Raw genomic sequence first — 23855 nt, forward strand, 5'->3', positions numbered from 1 at the left:
GTGGCCAAGCCATGTGAGACTTAGTAATTGTAATTATTTATATGACTCTAATGTGTATACTTAATCCTTATCACTACCGCACTATCTATACTGTCACCAGTCCGGTATTCCGACTGCCTGTGTAGGGAGGACCGTGAGTAGTATAATGCCGCTCGTAGGAAACGCCCTGGGGTTGAGCAGGTACTCTGCTTACCTCATTCATGTATACTTGTTTATCATGTACTGTATAGTTAACTAAAGACGTTTGAACTCAACCTATACCCTCGTCTTCGTCAACGTATTGTTTGTCTTAATTCTGACGTAGTTTCCCTGTTGAGCATATGTACGCGTTGATAGTATACAGAATTTGTAGATTTTGGGACAGTATACTTAAATTATATATTGGTTCCTTAGATCTTCATAATGGGGACAGATGAGAAGAACATTCTATTCATTTTCAATATTATTACATTCACACATTCTGCAGAATTGGTTGGTAGATATTACACGTCGAACAATGTTCAAAGACTATTCATTTATAAACGTTCATTGAGTCAAAATATAAGGACAAGAGCTGTCAGTGCAGGAAGAAATGTAGGTTAGAAATATTGGCGTCAGTTTACATTTGCATATAAATGGTCTTTGTGGACATAACTGAAATTACTTAATGCCACTACTGATGCTAGAACATATCTACTTTCACATTAACCATGCGTTTTTATTGCAACAAAATCCACAAACAGCAATAATGAATGGTAATTGCTTTTTGCTATGTGCTTAAGTTCAACCTTGATGACAGGGCTATCAGTATCGCAAATCAATGGTAGATGGTTGCGATACTGATAGCGTAGTATAGCAGTGTAACGAATAATACTGAGCTTAAGTTTACTTAGACGGACAACGCAGTAGCCCCATACAAGTACATGGGGTGTCATTCTTGATTTTTACTGTTTTCAAGAAGGTCGATAAATCACTGTAGACCATTAATTATGACAATCATCTTGCATCACAATGTTTTTAGTGTTTGTTTCCAGACGTTTTTTGTTTGTTGGTTGCTTTGTTTGAAAATGAAAATCGTACACATGCCATTTTCACATCAAACACCAATCATCTTTCAAGAGCAATTACTGTACAAACAACTATGGTCATAAGGAAGTGCAAGTGGTGATGCACTTTCAAAATATTCATTATTATCACATCAACATTGATTGACTCCCGATATATCTCCCATTTTTTTTCAATCGTAAATCAAAAATGAAGTTCCTCTACTTTTAAAGAGTATAATATGTATTTCTGAAGAGAGCACATTTGGCTCTGTAAACGTCTCCTTTGGTATTGCCTATATGTTTCTTATTATAGTGTTCGTAAATCCACGTTCTTGTTTAACACAGGGGTTGAGTATTTTCTGTGCTCAAGTTGTCCAACTACTGAGGGCTGATCCTTAGCGATAAACTCTGGACGGTTCTCCGAGAATCGTGTCAGGAGCGATTCGAAATGCAGCACACCATTGCCAAGAATTTGTAAACTGTGAGGGTCTGGTAGCTGACTGAAGTAACATGATGTTCAGACAAATAGGGAGAGATCGAAATGAGGCCCGTGATAATCCATGGGAACACTTCTGGGTGAGTGAGAATTCTGTCGGAATGGCCCTTGTTCTTTGGGTAAGGCAATCTACTAAGATGCTGATCTTCTCCGGTAAGTGACAAGGTTCTACTCTGCAACTGATCGAGTCCGTCAATCTGAACAAAAGCGTAACCACGTTCTGTTAATATTTTTTCCTTCCTCCCTCTGGATGTAACCTATAACGATGGTCTCGTCAGTCACTAACAGTACTCTGTGTCCCGAATGCTGTGGTATTTTTATGGCATATCTCCTGTTCCTAACTAACTTGTCATGGTCCTCATCAATGGTAGGAGCTACGATAATTCGTGCCTCATGGGTGTCGAGGACCTGCTTGTTAGTGAGCAGGAACAGCAGTCTATCGTCCTTAGCTTTAAAGATATTGTGACCCGTGAAGGTCCGGCTTGGAATATTGATCTTCAGTAACCCATGCTTGTCGTAAGAGGCGACTAACGGGATCGGGTGGTCAGGCTCACTGACTTTGTTGACAAGTCATCGTATCCCAATTGCGTAGATCGATGCTCATGCTGTTGATCACAGGATTGTCTGGTCCAGACTCGATTATTTACAGACCACCGCCATATAGCTGGAATATTGCTGACCTCACTCACTCACTTAAAGACATTGCAGTTGCTGCAGAACCTGAAAGAGTATGACAAAAACGCTTTCCGAGTGCACAGTCAACAGTGGGGACAAAGGCAGAAGGCTCACAGGGATCCTTAAGGAGGAAACTAGACATAGCACGACTCTTTCAAAGATCTCTACTTATGAACTTAATACATTTATCCAAAGGTAAAGTATCTGTTCCTGCATTAGGTGATGCAGTGTCCTCATAAGGACAGTGAGACTACTGAGTGTCAGCCATGTGAGGTGAGCCTGTAAGCTTGATCTGTGCGGCCCACCTACAAGATCACAGGGACCTATTCAAGTGAGTACGATATTCGAGCAATATCTCTTGCTCGACGAGAGCTCTGCATGGAAAAGTCTGCATCATCCTCTTTCTGATGGCGAGAGCTGTACGAAGCGTAACATCTCTCACGTTGTCAAGACAGAAACCTGTGGGAAAATCCTCACTGCCCTTGCAATTAGTAACGTGGATCTCGTGCTCTAAGAAGCACAGCATGAAGTTGTGGGAGACTGTTCTTTGAAAAAGTGAGATATCCCTTCAGTGAACAGTTGTTGGTGAAAAATGTTACTCAATGACACTGACATTCTCTTCCCACAAAGGTTACTTGTCATACCTTCCTACGAACCTCTGTTCTAATACGGCCATATTTCCCGGTTCTCGTAAAATCCCCTATCGGCAAAAAATCGCAACACGAATTATCTCCCTTCTTTCTATCCAATCAGAACACGTTTTACATCGACTTAGATCCAACTTGACTAATGCAAGCAAATATGGGGCCACAAATATCCCTCCTCTGCCAGGGACTTGTGTTGATGTGACACATAAGACATTTAATGGCTAGCTTGTCCGTTGTTAACGAGAGGCGGTGGTGACGCCATTGATCCACCATTACATGACTGAGTTCTGTCTAGAAGAAATGAGCATCGCGGAGGGGAAGAGGTTCTAGTTTTCCCAAAGCATACGGAAATTACCGAGGCCTTGCGAATGATCACTTTGGAAACAACTTCGCTGATTGCACAACTAAATCTGATTGCAACCAATCACGAATCCTGAACATTCGCACCATGAAAGGGCCGTATTAGAACAGAGGTTCGTAGGAACAAGTAACCTCTGTGGGAAGAGAATGTGACACTGATTGCTGATAGCGCATATTTCGAATAAATTGGAAAGAACTGCGGATTTTGAAGGGAACAGGTGGAATCAGGGTCGATAAACAGCCTGCTCTTCAGCAACTCTGATCGGGTGATCCCTTGGCTGTGCATCCAGGTGGTTACCCACTTAACACAACACACCTTCCTTTTCAATCCCCTTGGGAGGGAATGAACTAGGGGAAAATGCTTCATGTTCTCGGCCTGCTTCATCTGATGGGAAGCAGCAAGAGATTGCTAACCAGAGCACTATCATTTCCGACCAACACCCCATCCTTGGACGATTTCTTGGGAGTGAAGATTCCTTACAGATCTTATTCCAAGCAGAAAATATTTATTCGAAGTCAATATGGAAACATAAGTAACACCACTCAGGTATGGAATTCAAGGTACAACATTTCTACACTTGTAAAAGACAGTTGAGGATGCAGCTGTACCCGCAAGTGGCAGCCATCAACGACTCACGCAAAGTCAATTCTTCACCTGTGGTTGAGGACACATGGTACACTTCAAAATTAAGGACTGCATCGGACTTATTGTTTGTCACTGATGCTACAAACTTGGAAATTCCCAGCACACTTCCACAAAACCTTTTGAAAGCTTTCCGAGTCTTTGAAGGTTGTAACGTTTAGGCATGAGCCATTCAGCGTTCTTTTATATCTCCTTTGGGAAATAGAAGAGACAAAACCCTTTCCACATTCATAAGAAATCTCTGACACAATCATTGTCACTGCCAATCTTTTTACATAGACAAAGGTGAAACAGACAAGGCAGTGTCACTGATCTCCCGTGTTTTCAGTTCTGGGTTACAAATCTGTGAAAAGGATCTGGCCATTTGACCTCTTTATTGAACGAGGAGGGAAGGACAGTTGTGTGGATGCCTCTTTCTTGCCTCAAGAGTCTTACTCCCATATTACATATTTTGTTAGTTAACTTCAGGTGCTGCTTTCATTTTTGACAAATTGTCCTGAGTCTGTAAACACATCCTCAGATATTTGACCTCTTCGGGCACCCCATTATATCTAAACTCAAACAAACAGTTCCTGGAATGTCCCACAATGCTATCTTAGCACTATACTTGCCACACTTGTGATATATAGAACGGAACTATTGTTTCAAGTGAATGCATTGATCCTAATACCACCCTAAACAGTATTCCAGGTGGAAGAAGACTTTAGCTGCAAGTGATCCAGTAAAAACAATTTCCACAGTTCATGATGACAAACCAAGGCTCAAGGCAGCATTTTTCTAATCAAAGACCAGCAAATCCTGGCACTGCTAAGGGCCTCAACTCTGCAAGCATGACTGAAGAGACAGACCTCCCAGTCACATTATGGTGAGTATCCACATGAAATGATCATTAAATAACAGTAAGCTATCTTGCATCTAAGGAAAAGACAACATACTCCAAACTTTTGTTTGTCTTCAATTTATTTTCATGAGCTAGTATTTGTACGATATGTACTAGCTACGAAAAATAAGTTATGATCAAATTTTATTTTAAATACATACAATCTGAGAAAAGTTGTGAAAACTGACATGATAGAGATGTACATCACAGCTTGTCATAGTGGGCTACTATTTACACGACAACTGTGAACAGTCACATCCAGCCAAAAGTAGAAAATCTCGTTCTGGAGGACATAAACAATGGAGGAATCTCTGCTGGAGCTATAATACTGGTGCTAGATGAAATAACTAGCACTTCTTCAAGTAATGTACATCACTCACCCCCTCCCCATACACCTTATAACAAACAGTACTGACACACGATATGTACATCCAGCATAGTGAAACAGGTGCCACATGTACATCATTAGCCATAGGGGAATAATATTGAGCATCCTATTACCCTCCGAGTAGTTAAATAACATAACAGTTGTCCGTCAACTCAGCAGAGATTTTCAACCATAAACTTAACAATGTGAACTGGGGTTATGTTGATGTAGTTTGATTTTACATCTTTAATTGCAAATAACAAAAATATTTACAGAAATCAGATCAGTTTGTGCTGGTCATCTCTTCTTTGGCTGCAGCTGCAGCTTCAGAGGGTAACAATGATCCATGAACAATGTACACTATGACACACAAATGACATGTGGAATCCTTCAGTGTTGTCAATACAAGACCATATCATACTTAAATACACCCATATGCAAACAAGTCATTGCACATTTCAGTCATTACTATGGACTGTAACATAAGAATGCTGACCCTTACATAATTACCCTTCCAATGAAACCGACATTGATGGACAGCGCTGTCTACTGGAATAAGGATGACAACTCAGGTAATGCTCCAGTGTTTAATGTTCTAGCATCTACAGTAAACGAAGCAACCTTAAAAAATTGTCTGGTTCGCATGTGCGATGAGGTATACATAATTCTCACCAATTTGTCACTTATTACATCTTTATAACATACTGTTCATCTGTTAACTATTCTTTACTTATATTATTAAGTATCAATATTAGAAAAATATGTGCAAGGGAAATTTGTCAGTTTTAAAAGTTGCTCAAGCAAGACCAATTTTATCTATTTTATGGATTTTTGTCATCAGAAAACCTAAAGGCTGTTTGGAATTTAGATTTTTTAATATCACCAGTCAAAGTAATATTCCTCTGAAATACTAAAAGTATTTTACTTTTGGCAATTTATGAAGTGTATATGGAGCAAAAACAATCTAAAAATAATTTTTGCCAATAAGAATATAAGTTTATTTTTTGAGCGGGGAAAATTATTATTATTACTTTTTTCTTATTCTTGAAAAAAATATGACCAGCAGGTCCATAAAACAAGAAATAAAATTGGTCTGGCCTTAATGATACTGTTATTGGTGTTCAAGAACTGAAATTGGAAAACGTGGGAGTAGCCTTCAACGCAAATGTGAAATTAAAGAGGCTGGGGTCAGAATTACCATTTTTTGGTTTTTAGCTGAAACAAAATGCTTCAGAGGGGTGTTTGATGACACAGGTCCTGGAAACCAGGAATATGTCTACACCTTAGTTGGACTAGTTTACTTTTGATAATACTTCAACATAACTGCACACAGAAAGGAAGTGAAGTCTCTCAAAACTTCATGCTGTTCTTATCTCTCTTTTGGCATGCATTTTTATTTAGAGTGAGTGAGTTAAGATTTAACGTCACATCGGCAATACCTCAGCCATATCGTGACGAAATTTTTACTTAGAAATAACATGGGTCGGTTGTCAATACAAAAAAGCAGGGCTGCCAACAGATACAAGGAATAAGTATTGACCACAAAACATATCAAAGATTTACTCTATAAAGATTTGCTAGTCATTTACCATATTTACAGAATGTAGAAGAGATGCTGGTATCACTTGCTTTAAGTGAAGGAAAGGTTATTAAGTGAAAGAATTCTCATCACATTAAAAGGAAACCACTTTCCATTTTCAAATGATAAACAAAATTAAGAATTCATACTATTTCAAACCATTTTGGTTAAAATAAATTGCTGCGATTTTTTATTGCTTGAGTTTTGTATACAAGTCAGGTTTCAGAAAGACTTACTTTGTCTATGGTACCATGAAATAAACTCTCAAACTGATTGAATTATTTGGCAAATACCATTAGGTACTGTTAAGATACTAAAGCGTTCATTTCATACTTCATTCTCCCGCAAAAACTAACCCCTTAACTTGAGGACATGGACACTATAGTTTCAGTGATTAAATGTTTTGTCTCTGAATGAGGTATACTCAAAACGTCGCTGAACATGTACTGAAGAAAACTACAATCAGATTCAATCCATAGTGAAGACTTGGTTTGTTTCATCTCATAAAACATCTTCAAAACGACTCTTAAGTACTCCTATAATTTAAAATATATTCACTATGGTTTATTTTCAAAAATAATTTGGGGATGGTTCAGAGGTCAACCAAATATCAAAACTTTAGCATTATATACTCAACAATAAAAGTGAAGGACCACCCCAATTTCCATATTAAAGTATTCAGTAGTTCATAGTATGATCCATTTAGTACTTAAATATTGAATATTGGGTGGTCCTTAACTTTTTTTGGTTGAGTATAGATAATTTGCAAGCCTGTGATGCACAATCAAAACATTCACTTTGTTTATGCAAACAACTTGCACTGAAATTAGGTCTGTGGTCATCAGACTCTCACAGTACAAGCTGTTCGGCACTGTTAAACCAACAGCCCTCAACACACAACAGGCAACATTTTCAGTCAATAAATGCCATGTGTTACATGAAGTATTAAATGTGCATATTCAAACTCTGTTGTAAAAGTCCTCTAAAATTTGTTTCATGCGATGAATTTCAAAAAGTATGCATGCAAAAATATTTCAGAATGCTTTTATATTTTACATTTTTAAGAAACGTCTCTAAAACGATTTATTACTTGCTTCAAAAGCGAAGACAGGACCTGCCTTTTATAAGCAGAATTGAACAGGATTTCCTGAATCCTGTCATAATATGTGGTTTTGATAAACGTTGTTGGTTATCACATTACTGGAACATTTTCAATATTCCATGGGTTTGTATATTTTGATTTAAACAATCACAGGTATTGACAATCAATTGCTTTATTTGTTCAAAATATCATTCCAGATAGCTAACACCATATTTATAGAAATAATGGCCACAAAGTAACCCATCTGTTCATAAAATACTCAACCTAAACCATTCACTAACATGTACATACATTTATGTATAGATATCGACGAATGAGAAGATATTGAGAACTGTATTCTAGCAGGACATAGTGAACATTTGAAATAACCTGTTCATGTTTCATAGCGTATGTCATAAGTTCACAAACTTACTCTTTTCCATATGTCTGTAAGTAGGTCATCAAAATATATTTATGAAGATAGTGGGAATGAAGTGTATCTATAAAAATAAGAAACCGGGCTTGTAATATTCACGAGTGTATTCTTCCAGTCTTTCACAGTCCATCAATGACCTTCAGTATCACAATTCAGGAATCACATTTCTGTCAGAGCACGTCCAGGTAAAGCTCCATCTTTCAGCCCCACACAGTAAGCTGAGATTGTCTTGACTGACCTTGACCTCATGACCTTGACCAATCCAGGTCGTGCCTGCCACTGGTCATAGCACTGCCCTCAAAATTCAGGAATATCCACACTGGTTCACAATAGCTGCCTCTCAGAGATAGATTTCCGTTGCTGCCATTAATTGCGGCCATTTTAGTCACATGGGAGGTATCGTAAGTATTGGGATAACCTTTTGGGGTATTTTGGCAAAATATTCAAATATACAGACAACCAAAAACACCTTTTTTGCTAGATCTGACACGAGAATTTCCATTAAAGGAGCATCACAGCAACTCACAGCTTGATAAGGGGAAATATGGACATGACGGTCCCCTCAATTCTGGCAAGACTTTTCAGGATGCCATTTTGACTTGGCAGTGGTCACACAAAGGCATTGAGGGCATGATACATCTGCATTAACACGACTAGATGAATGGGCAGACACGAGCGGCGATCATTGGTGGCTGGGTCGTACGTCAACCAGGACAGGGCGTTGTAGTGTTCCAGCACAAACCTGTAACAGACACACAGTGCAGCATGAGTACATTTGGAGGAATGAGTGAGTTTATTTTTACGCCACTTTTAGCAATATTGTGGCGGGGGAACACCAGAAATGGGCTTCACACATTGTACCCATGTCGGAAATCGAACACGGGCCTTCAGCATGACGAGCGAACAAGTTAACCCCACCACCCTACACTTGAGGTGAATATCCCTGACAAAATTGGTTCAATGATTGCACATAGATAATTGCAGAAAAATCGCACATTAACCTTTCCAAATTAATCAATACTCTATTTTCAGGTTTCTCTCATTTTGCACTCCAATGATGCCCTACTATTTAAGTGTTCCTAATAAAAAAAACGATTTTACAATAAAACAAAATTTGTAACAATAAAACAAAATCTATATTGTATGGCCAATATTCTCTGAGTGAGTGAGTGAGTTTGGTTTTACGCCGCTTTTAGCAATATTCCAGCAACATCACGGCGGGGGACACCAGAAATGGGCTTCACACAATGTACCCATGTGGGGATTCGAACCCGGGTCTTCGGCGTGACGAGCCAACGCTTTAACCACTAGGCTACCCCACCGCCCCTAATATTCTCTGAAGCAAGCAGGAAACATTTCACATTCTCACACATCTGTCCTACCCTGAAATTACACAGCTCATATAATCATCACTGAGAAAGTGTTTTAAACGTGAACTGAGAGAGCATTTACCACACCTGCCCTAAGTGTGGAAGTCTGTTGAGTCTAATAATATCAGTTACTTTGTGAGTGCGACCTTTCTGTACAGATTACTGTTCTGTTGTACTGTCTGACAACAGTAGGACTCACTAAAAACACTGCAAAATGCCAAGTTGTGAGTGAGTGAGTTAGTTACGATTTTATGTCACCTCGGCAGTATTTCAGCCATATCGTCACTGAAACAAGTTATACATTCATAATACATAACATTTAATTATAAAAACATGTCAACGGCGGACAGCAAAAACAACTAAATTATCACATGTAAAACAAGTATATAAATCTAAAACTTTTAACTATTGAAGACAATACAATATAAACACAGACTCTATATCGCCAACAACTGAATGTAGATCACCATACTAAGCACCATGGGGACTTACAGTACTTTTGCTTCCTGTATGGACCCTAGCTGGTTTTAAAACATCACTTCAGCCGTTGGCAATTGTGCTATTTATATATTTACAATACATATTGATCAAAACTTTTCAAACAATTCAATTTCCTTTAAGAAAACAATTACTAAATGATAATTGACCTGGTTAAAAAGATCCTTCAGTGTTTTACACTGTAATATTGATCCCTTGTGATAGAAAAGACTGTGGTGGTTGTACAAACCTTAGCACATCACATGTGAGGTGGGAGTCAAGGGCATGAGAGTTGCGATCCTGAGGGTGAGGCATGAAGTCATCTTGTTTGGAGGATGAATTGATGTGTAGAGCGGCCTAAGGACAAACACAAGCAGGTGCCATTGAATTTCCATACAACACAAAGCACCCTTAATGAGTTAATGAGTTTGAAACCAGTTGTAATACTCCAGCTATATCAAGCAACTTGTCAATAATCAAGTCTGGACTGGGCTAATTCAAGACTGTAAGAGTGGGTGAGTGAGTTGGGTTTTACGCCACTTTTTAGCAATATTCCAGCAATATCATGGTGGGGGACACCAGAAATGGGCTTCACACTCATGTGGGGAATTGAACCCGGGTCTTCAGTGTGACGAGCGACCGCATTAACCACAAGACTACCCCACCGCCCCTGGCGGTGAATGGGTACCCGGTAGGTGGCAATTGTAATGTGAAAGCAAACCTTTCAGTTAATTTGGGATGAATATCCCCATGGCACAGAGAATGCAACTGGTATGCACACTGATCTGCAGACTTGTGCACGCACTTCTACATGATGAGGATTCTTTCTTATTAATCACCCATCATCATCATCACACCATTATCATCATCATCACACCATTATCATCATCATCACCAACACAATCATTATCATCCAATACATTTGACTACTAACACTGAGCACTAAACAGATACAAAGCAAATGTAAACATATTTATTTTTGTGTAGTTTCCCCAAACTTTGGAACTGAGAAGTCTGTGTTTGAATCTCACCTTGAAGACTGTTGGGGAGACATATTCATTTTCTGGAGATGCAGACCAAAACCACTTGGGCAGAGGTCCTGCCCCTGCCGTGGACAACATGTAGCCCATGGCCAGGGGCTGCTGGAGCAGATTGGGGGGTTCGTCCTGAATATCGATATTGGAGGTACCACTGTTTAGCTGTAAACACAAAGCAAGCAAATAAAGAACTGCCTTCACTAGTGAGTATAGTTTTACGTCTCTTTTAGCAATATTCAGCAACATCACAGCGGAGGACATCACGGGCTGAGGACACCAGAAATGGGATTCACACATTGTGGATGTTCATGTGCTAGGGAATCGAACCCATGCTGCAGTTTCATGAATACAACAGCATGGATGAGCTTTAACCACTCCAGCAATATCATGGCAAGGACACCAGAAATGCTTCACACATTGTACCCCAAACATTAATATGTATAATATAATATAATGTAATATAATTAAAAATAAATACTACGAGCCTGCAGTCATAGCAACTTTAAATAAGATCATTAAAAAAAACCTGACCCAATCTGCTTTCTCGTTTGGCACAATTGGCTATCCAAAGGACAGAAATAATCTTTCCTATCCACATATGGTATCATTTTGTGTCTAAGCATAACCATAAAATATGCATTTAACACAAAACAATCACTTCTAGAATAGGGGTGAAACGGTATACCACGGTATTAGTAGATACTTCTGTATTTTGCCTTCGGTTCGGTATACCGTAATGCAATCCAAAACTTCAGGGTTTTTTCGGTTTTCGTACCGGCATTTTATTAATCATTTTAAACCTTTTCTAAAATGTCTAGAAATCGAATCATTTGGTCAAAATCTATGCATTTCTTTGCTTGACGGCCGCTATTTTCCTGGAAGTAAGTTCGAGATTGCCTCAAGTCTTCTACTTACAAAGTCAGCAAGACAGCAAAATTCAGATACCAAATCAATAGCTGTGTTCTGTTTCTTTTCAGTTGGTTCAAATCAGAAGAACAGCAAAACATCGTAATAACTTATTGAAGTCAACTTTATCATAAATACACACCATAAGCCAAGTACTTACGATGTTTGCTGTGATGCAAAACACCGCATTATAGTGTGGGTAAACACTGCCATCCGAAAATGTATGATGTCAGAAAAGTCATAATAAAACGATCTACCCCGATTTTTCATTTTATTTGATTAAATTTAATCCCATTTTCATTTATTAAAACTGTTTACAGTAACATTGGAGAAAACGTGTGTGAAATGACATCACCTCATTTTATACGCGTACCACTTCTGCTTACCTTGTTCATAAGGGTCCGCTTTTCAGCCTACCGCGTTAGCACCAATTTCACATTATTCTCAGCAATCACAAACAGATTACCGCCTCATCATCCATGGACCCCAAGACCCGCGTTATTGACTCATTGAAGTCATATTTCACAATGAATTGCCAATATTGTGTTTTTACAATCAAAGAGACAGGTACCGCGGGAAGTCAACAGTGACTTGTCAAACTGTCTCATACGTAAAATGTATCCAGCCACGTAACCCAAAGTGCTGAACCTATGTTAATTATTATGCTAAATAGGTTCTAAGAAAACATCCATTATATTAGCAATATATAATATCCCTGCTGCGTAGATAGATAATCCTTTGATGTTATATTTTCAGGTCATTTTTTTACTGAATCACCAGTAGATTGGAGCAAAACATGAGTACACAGCTGATTGATATTTCCAGCTTAGTTAAATAGCAGGTAGCATAACAGGAAGGACAACTGAATTATCGCGCTCAGTGATTTTTAATTTGATTGCAGGTTTCCTATACACATATTTATTTTCATTTACAAAATGTGTTTTTTTCACCTCAGACAATACGATATAGTTTTGACTGGGCACAATACACGAAATATGTCCATGGAAAATAATTTTTACTTGGCCTTTATTCCGGGTTATGGTTATGTATTATGCGGGTGTCTCATAGCTCGGGGGATCAGCCATGAACCTCAAGACGGGTGTTATGGCGAGGGATAACTGCAATTATGGGTATGGATCTGGTGGCTTTCCCATCACAGTTCTTATGCCTTATGTCTGTTTGTTGTTGCTACCATCTCATTGCAAGCTATATCAGAGCAATGAACATCTAACGACCGATAAAAAGAGAAAGCAGCTTTAAAAAATACATTTCTGAGTGAACTTTAAAAGATATTTTGAATGAATCTGAAAACTGACAAAACAAAATTCTGGAATGTGCCAAGATTGTGTAGCAGTACTTTCCAAGGAGTGTGGAAACTTGAAAGTCTCGAAATGTTTAACCGACTGATATGAGAGATAGGCAACGATTTAATTCAAGGACAATCATCTGTCACACAGACTGTAACTGTCTTATGACTACTGTGTTGAGTTAATTTGTTTAATTTATTTATCCGTGATATGTCATCAACAGAGTCACATTCGACAAGATCTGATTTTTAGTGTTTTTTAAGCATGAACATTTTCTGGGACGTGGTGATTTCACTGCAGTAAATGCTGATGTGATTTTAGTGACTTTTAATCATACTTGGCTACTTGCTATTTTGCCACACAGCTGTGAGCTCCAAGGTTCCAGTGATATTTTAATTCTTCTCTCTTGTCATGAAATGACAGTTTCGTTTATTCAAAATAACAAAGATTATGATTATTTGTTATTATGATTATTTGTTTCCCATGTTATTAAACAATGTAAGGTTTGCCTCTAGTTGTCAATTTTCTGAATTGTGATAATGTCTCATATACCGAACCGAAACAGACCGAAGCGAAAGCCTTGTATCACAATACCTACCGTACCGTCATAAGAGCATACCGTTTCACCCCTATTCTAGAAATGAAAGTTTGTAAATGTTTTGGTAAGGTTTGGGGTTAGGGTTAGGGTAAGGGTTAGGGTGACGTGACACTAAACAATATGGCTGGTATGTATCCGGTATTCTGTAGGTGTACCTAAGTGATAATCATGTAGTTATTTATTGGGACCCACATTGCCCAGGAATCCCAAACAGCAATCTATCACAATTGAACAGTCCATCTCACATTTTTATAATTAGGTAATTACCACAATCTGTTGGTGGGTCTGTTGTTTAGCTCCACACTCAGCAATATTCCAGCTATCTGTCTGTAAATAATCTTGACAAGACAATCCATTGATCAACAGCATGAGCATCAATCTATGCCATTGGGATACGATGACATGTGTCAACCAAGTCAGCGAGCCTGACCACCTGATCCCTTTAGTTGCCTCTTATGACAAGCATGGGTTACTGAAGATAAATTCTAACCAGGATCTTCACAGGTTCCACAGTCTGTACAAGAAGTGTTGACAACACAGATGACTATCAACTTACAGCATTTTGTCCGTTAGAGCGCTGATCTGGTAGCCTGCCCTTGTCACCTGGTGGAGGAGAACCATTAGGGGAGGTAACTCCTGGGTCTGGCCCGAACAGCTCGTTGAAGTTGAAATCGTTGTCCATAGTGCCAAATTCATCATAGGACATGATTTCATCCAGCTCTAAGTGACTAGGTTCAATGGGCATCGCAGCACTGTTTACCTGTCAAGAAATCAGAACGGGTCTACAAAACCATAACAGACCACATCCTAAAAATCATATGCATACTTAGTCTGTCCCATTAGGTTTCAGTCAGATGTAAATTTGTTATTTGAATCGTCAGAAAATCAGCACACCTCATGAAAACTTCAAGGTGAGCTGGCGTAATGTTGCTTTGAGCGTTATTTCATTCACAACACTATGACGACAGCCCAAAGGCTTCATGTAGACCCACAAGCTCATATGTTAAACCCAGGGATCCTACCAAGGGAAAGTCTGGATCAAAAACCCTTCTGCATCTTCTCATAACTCAGAATGCAACTCTACAGAGGATGTAAGACTAAGATATTTCATGCACCTATGACCAGGGATGTGAATGAAGTTTTGAGAAAAACTCAGAAAACTAGACGGGGGTTTAGCATCTGTTGGATTTAGACGATTCACAAAAATGACCCTTGGCCTTGTGAAATTCCTGGAATTCCAGCGGACCCAAGGAAAATTCTCATCGCTGTATGACGAATGGCCCTCTTCCGGCCGAATATTATTTCAAGAGAACCCCATAGAGTAAAGTCCCCTGGAGCGTTCTCTAAGAATATCCTATGCACAACTTGTGATTGAAATGAGTTCAGCAAACATCGACAACACTTCGTGCAACAGTTTTCGATGTACGTACGGAGCAATTGTTTACATTCCATATATGACAAGTGATCTCTGTTTCGAAGCTGTTCACCTTGAAGTTTCAATTATTGATTTCAGGCAAGTTGTAAGGGATAATAAGTCTTTTACTGGATCAACAGGTAACTATAGTGAGTGCATATGCCCCAATACCTATAAAATAGGTCAAAATATTGTCGAAAATGTGTGACATTGTGCCTTTAAGAAATAGCACTGCAACTTACAGGAATTGAAACAAAAACATGTAACAACATGGGACAAGTTATATTTCAGTTTAATGACATGTGGTTTCTTTATTTGTGCTTGTAAATTATAATTCAGTGCAAATGACCAATCTTTCTCTTGTACATTTGTGATAGGACACAGCAATAGAAAAAATTCATAATGGTACAGCACTGTTTTATAGAATTCTGTAAGCGGAACATCCTGACATGTTGACTGACCTGTGCTGTAGCCGAGGTAGGAAAGACGAGGATGTGGGATGTCGAAGCATCCCGGGGGGTCTGGAGGGGGCAGTTGCTGCTGGGCTTCTCCTCCATCTTGAGGGCGTCGGCCATCACCTGGAAGCTGGGTTGCGCCTCCAAGGACACCAGACATGCACTGAGGATACTGGGGTTTTCACTGGACAGGTAGGAACACTGGTTGCAGACATCTCGCATGTGCTTGCTCACGTACGCAAGGTTCTTCTTGCTGATGATACCAGCCCAGCCTGCAAAAGGAATAAAAAGATCTCATAAGAACATGATGATCATCAGACACTGAATTGTCCACTTTGGTAAGTCCAAGACTGCCAGTAAAAAGAAACCACAAATAACAGAAACTACTCACTTTGAACTACATCCAACGACAACAAGAAAATTTGACTTTCATTGACCTGATGCATCCAGATATATTGCTACTTTCCACCATCTTGGAATTATATGCTAGAAGAGTTACTTCCCTTAGACCTGAAAGTTGAAGTCCGTACCTTTAAGTTCTCCATGACCAAGACGGCCAAACCTGCCTATCACAAGCCTGGCAGGTAGCGTTGTCATGGAAACAATGCCAAGAATGTAGTCAAATAACTTCTGCAAGCCAACTTTCCGAGCTGATGCCTTTTTCCTCCGGCTCCTGAAAGATCCATTTGCAAATAGTTATAAAGAAATCACACAACATTGAGTGAGTTTAGTTTTACACCGCTTTTAGCAATATTCCATGAATATCACGGCTTGGGACACCAGACATGGGCTTCACACATTGTACCAATGTTGAGAATAGAACCCGGGTCTTCAGCAAGATGTGCAAACACTTTAACCACTTGGCTACCACAACAGAGTATAATCTACATGAATTAGAGAATAGTTGGTAATCGAACCAAGAATCTCCACAAGTCACTTAAAAAAAAGATCTGGGACATGTTCCTACCTGTTTGGTATTTCAATATTAATGACACAGGTCTCCATGAGTTCTCCCCTCTCGTCTGTACAAGCGGCCAGCAGCCAGCGCTGGTCTTCCGACAGACAGTAGGCACAGAACAACACGTTGGACTTCTCCGTCTTCTCCCCACAACACTCCGCCAGTTGGCTCTGCTTGTCCCGCACTGGCGCCAGCACAAACGGGGGACTGTAAAGGCGTGTGACACAATTTTCCTGTGGGAGAGAAGAGATTTGATAATACAATATAAACATAGAATAGAACCTTAAACATGCTCTCAAGTACCAGTACACTTGATTTAATATCAGTAAATTTCAAAACTGTCCTAAAGCAGTTTGCTATTTTAGCCACTGGTTCTGGAACCAAAGCCTTCTAAAATTCTGTATGGCTAAGTAAGATCAGCTAAAAACAACAACAAAAATCACACAAATATCTTTTTTAAATTATCCTGAAAACAACTTTTGGGAACCTACAGTTTTCTAATTTGGTGATTCTAATCTAAGCTTTATTATCAAATGCTGCTTTCAGCGATTTTCCATCAATAATGTTGCAGCCTATGAAGAATGCCAGGATTACTGTGAAGAACAATCCATCCCAGTACATGTAACATCGTACAGGTAAGTACTTTGAGGCTTGTTAAACGCCGTACTCTGTAATACTCCAGCTATACAACGATGGTCAGGCCCTGGTTTCACAAAGCTAACTTAGCACTATGACCGTCTTAAGTACATATTAAACTATAGGAGTTACAACAGCTGTAACATACCAATCACTTTGTGAAATGGGGCCCAGGATCAGACAATACAGTGATACGATGACAAGTGTCAGTCATGTCAGCGAGTCTGACCACCCAATCAAGTTAATTGCCTTTTATGACAAGCATGGGATGCAGAAGACAAATTCTAATCTGGACCTTCACAGGTTACATCAAAGGAACAGCAGCTTTGCAATATTCAAGGTATATGTCCTGCAGACCTGCGTCAGGTAAACTGACCTCCTTTTTGAGGAACTGTTCTGCAGCTGCTGCAGGTCCAAAGCCTGTGAGAGGTCGACCCATGATATTGTGTGTCAGGTTCCATCTGCAGTTTGTGAACACTGAGAAGGCCACGGACTTGAGGGCCTGAAACTGGGTGTTGCTTTCTTTGTAACCAAGGATAGTCTTCAGAGGCACAACCTGAAAACACGGAATTCATACAACTATCATATTGGCAATACAGCATGGAGACACATACATGGCATTCAGCACAGGAGGCACAAAACTGTCTTTAGCTATTCTGTTCTCAAAGATTAACAAGACACAGAAGGCAAACACTACGAGGGTGTGAGTGAGTTTAGTTTTACGCCACACTCAACAATATTCAAGCTATATGGCAGTGCTCTGTAAATAATCGAGTCTGGACCAGACAATTAGTGATCAACATCATGAACATCGATCTACGCAATTGCAAACACTACAAAGGTGATGACTAAAGAAAAGAATTCATTTCTGGGTAGTCAATGCTTTGCAAAATTAGTCTTGATTCTGAAAGCAATATAGACCTGAGGCGGTTTGGTGAAACTCATAAGATCTTCGAAGGTTTAGCCAGGACAAGGATCATAATCAGAGTAAATTAGAGACTCAAACACAGGGTCACCAGATCCAGTCATGATAAAGGGATGAAACTCCGTTTTGCAAACCACAAGACAAACGTTAATGTGACTCAAAATCTTCATATCTCTGATGGGATATATGCATTCACAAGTCCACATGGCAGCCACCTTACCTGTAAGCACATGTTGTTCTGAAGGTTCTCTGGGAGAGACTGGACCATCTGGTGATAGCAGCGAAGCAGCCCCACCATAGCCAGGCGACTGTCATCATCCCACGCGTTGCCGTATGTGAATGGGTCAATGAGATAAACCACTACAGCCGGACAATGGTTGTTGTCGTCAGTGTCCAGGTCATGTTGACCTCCGTCCTTCTGGGAACTTCCTTCACTAAACCCACTCTCTGGAAAAAACAATACTGACTGTTATTCACAATCTTCAAAATGAAGACCTAATTTCAGTCATCTTATCAGTCTTACAATTAAAAAATGTTGCTTACAAACAGTGTGCAAAATAGTCACTGCCCCGCTAGCCCATGACTGGTAAAAATCCAGTCGGGCCAGTAAATGTCCAATCACTGGCCCGACTGGGTAAAGAATTTTCATGGGGTCATTTTGTAAATATATCACTCTCTCAGACTTCCTAAGTTATAATGCACCTTTAAATCATGCAAGATTATGAATTATTTCGTGGGCTAGTAACTCCCAGGCATAGCTTGCCCGACTGGCTAGAAAAATTTAGAAACTATATCACACACTGCAAACAAAGGCTTGACTTCCTAATCTACTGAAATTAAACTTAACAAAGGAAAGTTGTTTTAAAAGCAACTAAATCAGCAGTGACTGTTGTATGATGTAGTCCAACTGCTGCTGTATCTAGAACCCACCTTTGTTATCTTCCTGGCCTGGGGTGATCCCTGTAGAGTTCTGACTGTCCCGGTGTAGGTGGCTTAGCAGGCTCTGGAGCCTTGAAGGGAGTTTTGTGGGATGAACTAGATGGCGTGTCAAACAAGGACTTGTCCAGGCTCTGTCTTGCCAGGAACGGACCCAGTCGATGACGACACACCTGTGCATATAGCTTCAACTTGGCAGCCAGTGAGGATTCCCCTGCAGGATGACGAAGTAACACATGTCAATACAGATGCAGAAATGTCAACCCAAACTTCGGAAATCAGGATTTCTCTTTTTGTTTCTGTTTTCGTTAAACACCACACTTGACATTATTCAAGCATTGAACAAAGGCTTGTAAATACTCGAGTCAGGGCAAGACCATCTGGTGATCAATATTGTGAGCAACAATCCATATGTTAACCAGGTGGGATTGGCATACCCATGATTCAAATGTAGTAAGATACTATTACATACACAAATATTATGTTTATTTGACAGTGAAGCAGGCTTCTGTTGAAAATCTGAAGATATCAATAATGTAAAAAAAACAGGACTTGCAATGCCCATGTATAGTCTGTTTGCAGTGAAAACGTACCGATGAATTTCACTTAAAACAGAAAGTAAATAAAAAAAAAAGTGAAATTAAGATTGTGCATCCTCATATTTTTACCTTGCCAGTTAAACATATAAAGTTCAGAATTTTATTCAACTTAGGATAAAAGTTGTTTAACAGATGATCACAGATTCAAATCGCTGTTATTGGTTTGTATTACAAGGGAGTAAACGCAGTAATTGGAACAGTGATACAAATGCACGTGCAGTACGTGATGAGAGTTAACCTAGACCAACCCTACTTCTTCTAAGTGTTTCATTTAATGTGCATACCCCCTTGTAATACAAACCAACAACAGCGATTTGAAACTATGATCGTTTGTTAAACAACTTTATCCTAAGTTAAATAAACTTCTGAGATTTAAATGTTCCATTAGCAAGGTAAAATCATGAGGACTCGTACTTCTAATTTCACTTTATTTGATTTACGTTTTTGTTTAAAGTGAAATTCATCGGTACGTTTTCACTGCAAACAGACTATAGCAAAGGTTTACATCTTTGTAAGAATTAAATATTTGTTTAACTTCGTAAACAATATTAACAAGACCCACCTATAGACTTGAACCATTCATCCACTTGTTCATCTTGCACTTTCTGAGCAGCACTCTTCCCGACCCGCATTATACCATCTCTTAGCACTTTAGATATTGGGCAATGTCTGCCCAGCCGACATAGTTCATACACTGTACTAAGCTCCTTGAAGAAACTGATCACATTCTGTAGGATGAAGTCATTATCAGGTGCGACGACCACGTACGCAATGTCACGCTGACGACCAAATGGCTCCATGAACTCTTTGTCCTGGAAAAGACATTAACTGAATTAGAAAAAAGATAAAGAGAATAGTATGGACAAAGAATTAAAGAGAATGTTCAATAGTGTATATCTCTACCACTGAGTAAATTTAACACAAAAATAAGACGACTTTTACGCTTAGTTGCAGAGTGTAAAACATTTGTAGAAATATGTTACAATGATAAACATACAAATCACACAGTGGGGAAAACTTTATTACAGACTTAGCAATATTATTTTATATATTATAATATATTAAAAACAATTATCAAGTGCATGTATTCCATATGACAAATCCAGAAAATTCATCAGGCAGATTATTTTTAGTCACAGTAACAATATATTCCATGTACATCACTTTGTAGTGAGAGTTATTCATGTCAGCTTCTGGCAATCTACTCACCCAGAATCGTATACTGAAGGGGGAGACGGAGAGCCAGTCTCGGTCGTACCCCACCAGGAAATGTGGGATGGGCTGAGGCTCGCTGTTCTCGTCCGACCCTGAACAGACAAACACAGGATCAACTACATGCTTGCACCGGGTCGAAAAACATCAATACAAACAACACAAAACAAACAAAACCTGCCCATGATGACTAGAATATAGATGAAGCATCCCAACAAAACACCAAGCTTTTGCTTGATGCAGCAACTTGGGAGGTCATTATCACATTAGCGTTAACTCCTACTGATCTACATCTTCAGACAACCTACTCCTGTCCCACCATCTTCTGTAGCCATCCCAATCTTTTGATTGCCTTCTCCCACTCTTTACAGAGCCTTTTGATGAAGAGCAAGGGGTGAAACCTGTGTGCATCTTCTCAAACTACTCTGACCACACCTAATAGTGTATGTATCACTCAGCTCACACTCAGATCTCCACAGGGATATTCCGAGTGTCACTGATTGTTGAAAGAAGTTGTCATACAAATAGCATTCTATAGCGCCTTGGAGACAACTCATTTCCAGCATCCTTACAAATAATTAAATCACTATTTTTGGGTCACAACTCATTACCAGCATCCTTACAAATAATTAAATCACTATTTTTGGGTCACATACAAGATGCCTGAAATGACTGGTGTCTGCATAATCACCCAATGTAGGCTGTCAACATAATTGAAAACATTGGGTGCAATGTTTTATGAGATATCGAGTTTAAATAAGTTTGAAAAGCGGTCAAAGTGTCGTGGTGACCTTGAAGGTAAGGTCAAGGTCACCCAAATCGACTGGTGTCTGTGTAATCCCCCAATGTAGGCTGTCACCAAATGTGAAGACACTGGGTACAACAGTCCATGAGATATCGCGTTAAGAAGAGTTTGAAAAGTGGTCAAAGTGCTGTGGTGACCGTGAAAATAAGGTCACCCCAATCGACTGGTGTCTGTGTAATCCCCAATGTAGGCTGTCACCAAATTTGAAGACATTGGATACAACAGTGCATTAGATATCACGTTAACAAGAGTTCGGGAAAAGTGGTGTATGTCGTGGTGACGCTTGAATCCATAGTCCCCGTCCGCATTTGGACGGGGACAAATATCAATTTTCCTATCATAAGATGATGTAACATATAACCTAACAGCACAAAACTGTGCCAGGTATATGGTTAGTTAAACAGTTTTATTATGTAAGCATATTTTTTCGGCTACCTGATTGGTCTGGCGTTAACAAGAATGGTCGACAGAAAAGCATATTGACTCCAACCCAGGTCCGACCGAAAAGTCATATTGACTTGAGTTGCTATGATGTCATTCTATTGTTTTACGTCAAAGTATTGTTGACATAACGTTATTTGTTTGTAGTGAAAATAAAATTACTTTTTCTTGACTAAATGAATGTGTTGTGGTTTTTAGAAGCTTTTTTTCGGTAAGTACATAATAAAACAATTATGGACTGGTGAATTCGGTCAATACCTGTTTCTATGGACCTGCGAAAAGCAATATTGACCTCAGACTTTGTCCTCAGTCAATATTGCTTTTTGCGGGTCCATAAAAACAGGTATTGACCTCATCACCAGTCTATTATTGTATAATGTTGCCCCCATCAGTTATCCACTTTGGGACATTTTTCAACACTTGAATGATCTGAGTATCCCCTTGAGTGATGTAGAGCACAGAAGAAAGTGAATGCTGGTTACCTCTGTCTGCCAGCTGATGAAAGTCCTTCCAACTGAGGGGCCCAGTAAGCTTGTGACTGTGTTCCCAGACCCGCATGATGCGCTTGTTCATGATGGCATCCATCAGGAGGGGGTTCAGTGTCTTCAACATGCGCAGAATGTCTTGGGAGTTCAGCGGGATTCGATTAGCACCTGCAGAAAACAAAACATTCATCTTTCACATATCTCAAAAATGACACTGCATCATCTTGATCAGGTTTTTCAAGCTGTGTAAAAGTAAGAAGATGTTTCGCACCCACTATGAACAACAACATTTCAGCCATATGACAGCATGTCAGCTTAACATAGACATTTCTGTGAAATCAATAAGTATTTTTCAGGGCTAACAAACCGTCAAAATGATGGAAAGTGTACAATGGGAACAACGAGCAGCGACCCAAGCCCAGCTAATGGACATTGAATCCACAGGTATTCACATTAATATATTTTGGAATAACTTGAGAAGAATTTTCACTTTGGTTAATTTGAAAACTATTTAATAGCATCTTTTTTCCTTCATGTAATATTGTACAAAAATTACTCATAAGGATATCATTCACGTTCCCAGACATCCCTTCTCATCCTCTTACCTTTAAGAAACGGCCATTTATGGAGACAGTTCTTTTTCATGGCAGGGTCATCAAGTTTGTTTGGTGAGCAGTTCTCCATGGCTTGTCTCCCCTGATCCAAAGCATTGTAGGAAACCTCATTTCCATCTGTCAAGAAATACAGTAGTAAGACTCCGACTTCGCCACTACAACTTCTATCACACATTTTTTTTGTAGTGAAAAGATAAGCAGGATTTGTACTTAAGAGACCACAAGATGTGTCGCCATAACACTTCATAATTGTTGATTATATTGTCGCTGTTAGTAATCATTGTCTATATATCTTCCTATTTCTGTCCTTATTCTTCCCACAAATGCTATGCTTTGATTTCAGTTCATCACAAAATCATTCCCTTTGAAAATTGTGCAATCACTTGTGTGTTTCAACATTCCCCCATAATGGTTTCACAATCTTTTGGTCAGACATCATACTTCACATAAAAACCAACATAAACTTCCCCACACCATTTTTCAAGAAAACA

The 23855-nt window shown here is 39.3% G+C and overlaps 1 protein-coding gene across 1 annotated transcript in view; it reads right to left on the bottom strand.

Moving 5' to 3' along the window:
• Positions 1 to 4788: 4788 nt before the first annotated feature.
• Positions 4789 to 23855, bottom strand: part of LOC124264340 (mediator of RNA polymerase II transcription subunit 13-like) — a 75057-nt gene continuing 55990 nt past the window's right edge. The window contains 14 exon segments of the mRNA XM_046699096.1: positions 4789 to 8931; positions 10287 to 10393; positions 11068 to 11235; positions 14441 to 14644; positions 15760 to 16025; positions 16284 to 16426; positions 16721 to 16944; positions 17724 to 17903; positions 18493 to 18717; positions 19211 to 19422; positions 20370 to 20619; positions 21017 to 21114; positions 22748 to 22918; positions 23356 to 23481. Of these exon segments, the coding sequence (XP_046555052.1) occupies positions 8799 to 8931; positions 10287 to 10393; positions 11068 to 11235; positions 14441 to 14644; positions 15760 to 16025; positions 16284 to 16426; positions 16721 to 16944; positions 17724 to 17903; positions 18493 to 18717; positions 19211 to 19422; positions 20370 to 20619; positions 21017 to 21114; positions 22748 to 22918; positions 23356 to 23481 (2507 nt within the window). The 3' untranslated portion in view covers positions 4789 to 8798.

Source organism: Haliotis rubra, unplaced genomic scaffold, assembly GCF_003918875.1.
Source record: "Haliotis rubra isolate DU_JTF1 unplaced genomic scaffold, ASM391887v1 Scf92, whole genome shotgun sequence".
Classification (NCBI taxonomy): Eukaryota; Metazoa; Mollusca; class Gastropoda; order Lepetellida; family Haliotidae; genus Haliotis; species Haliotis rubra.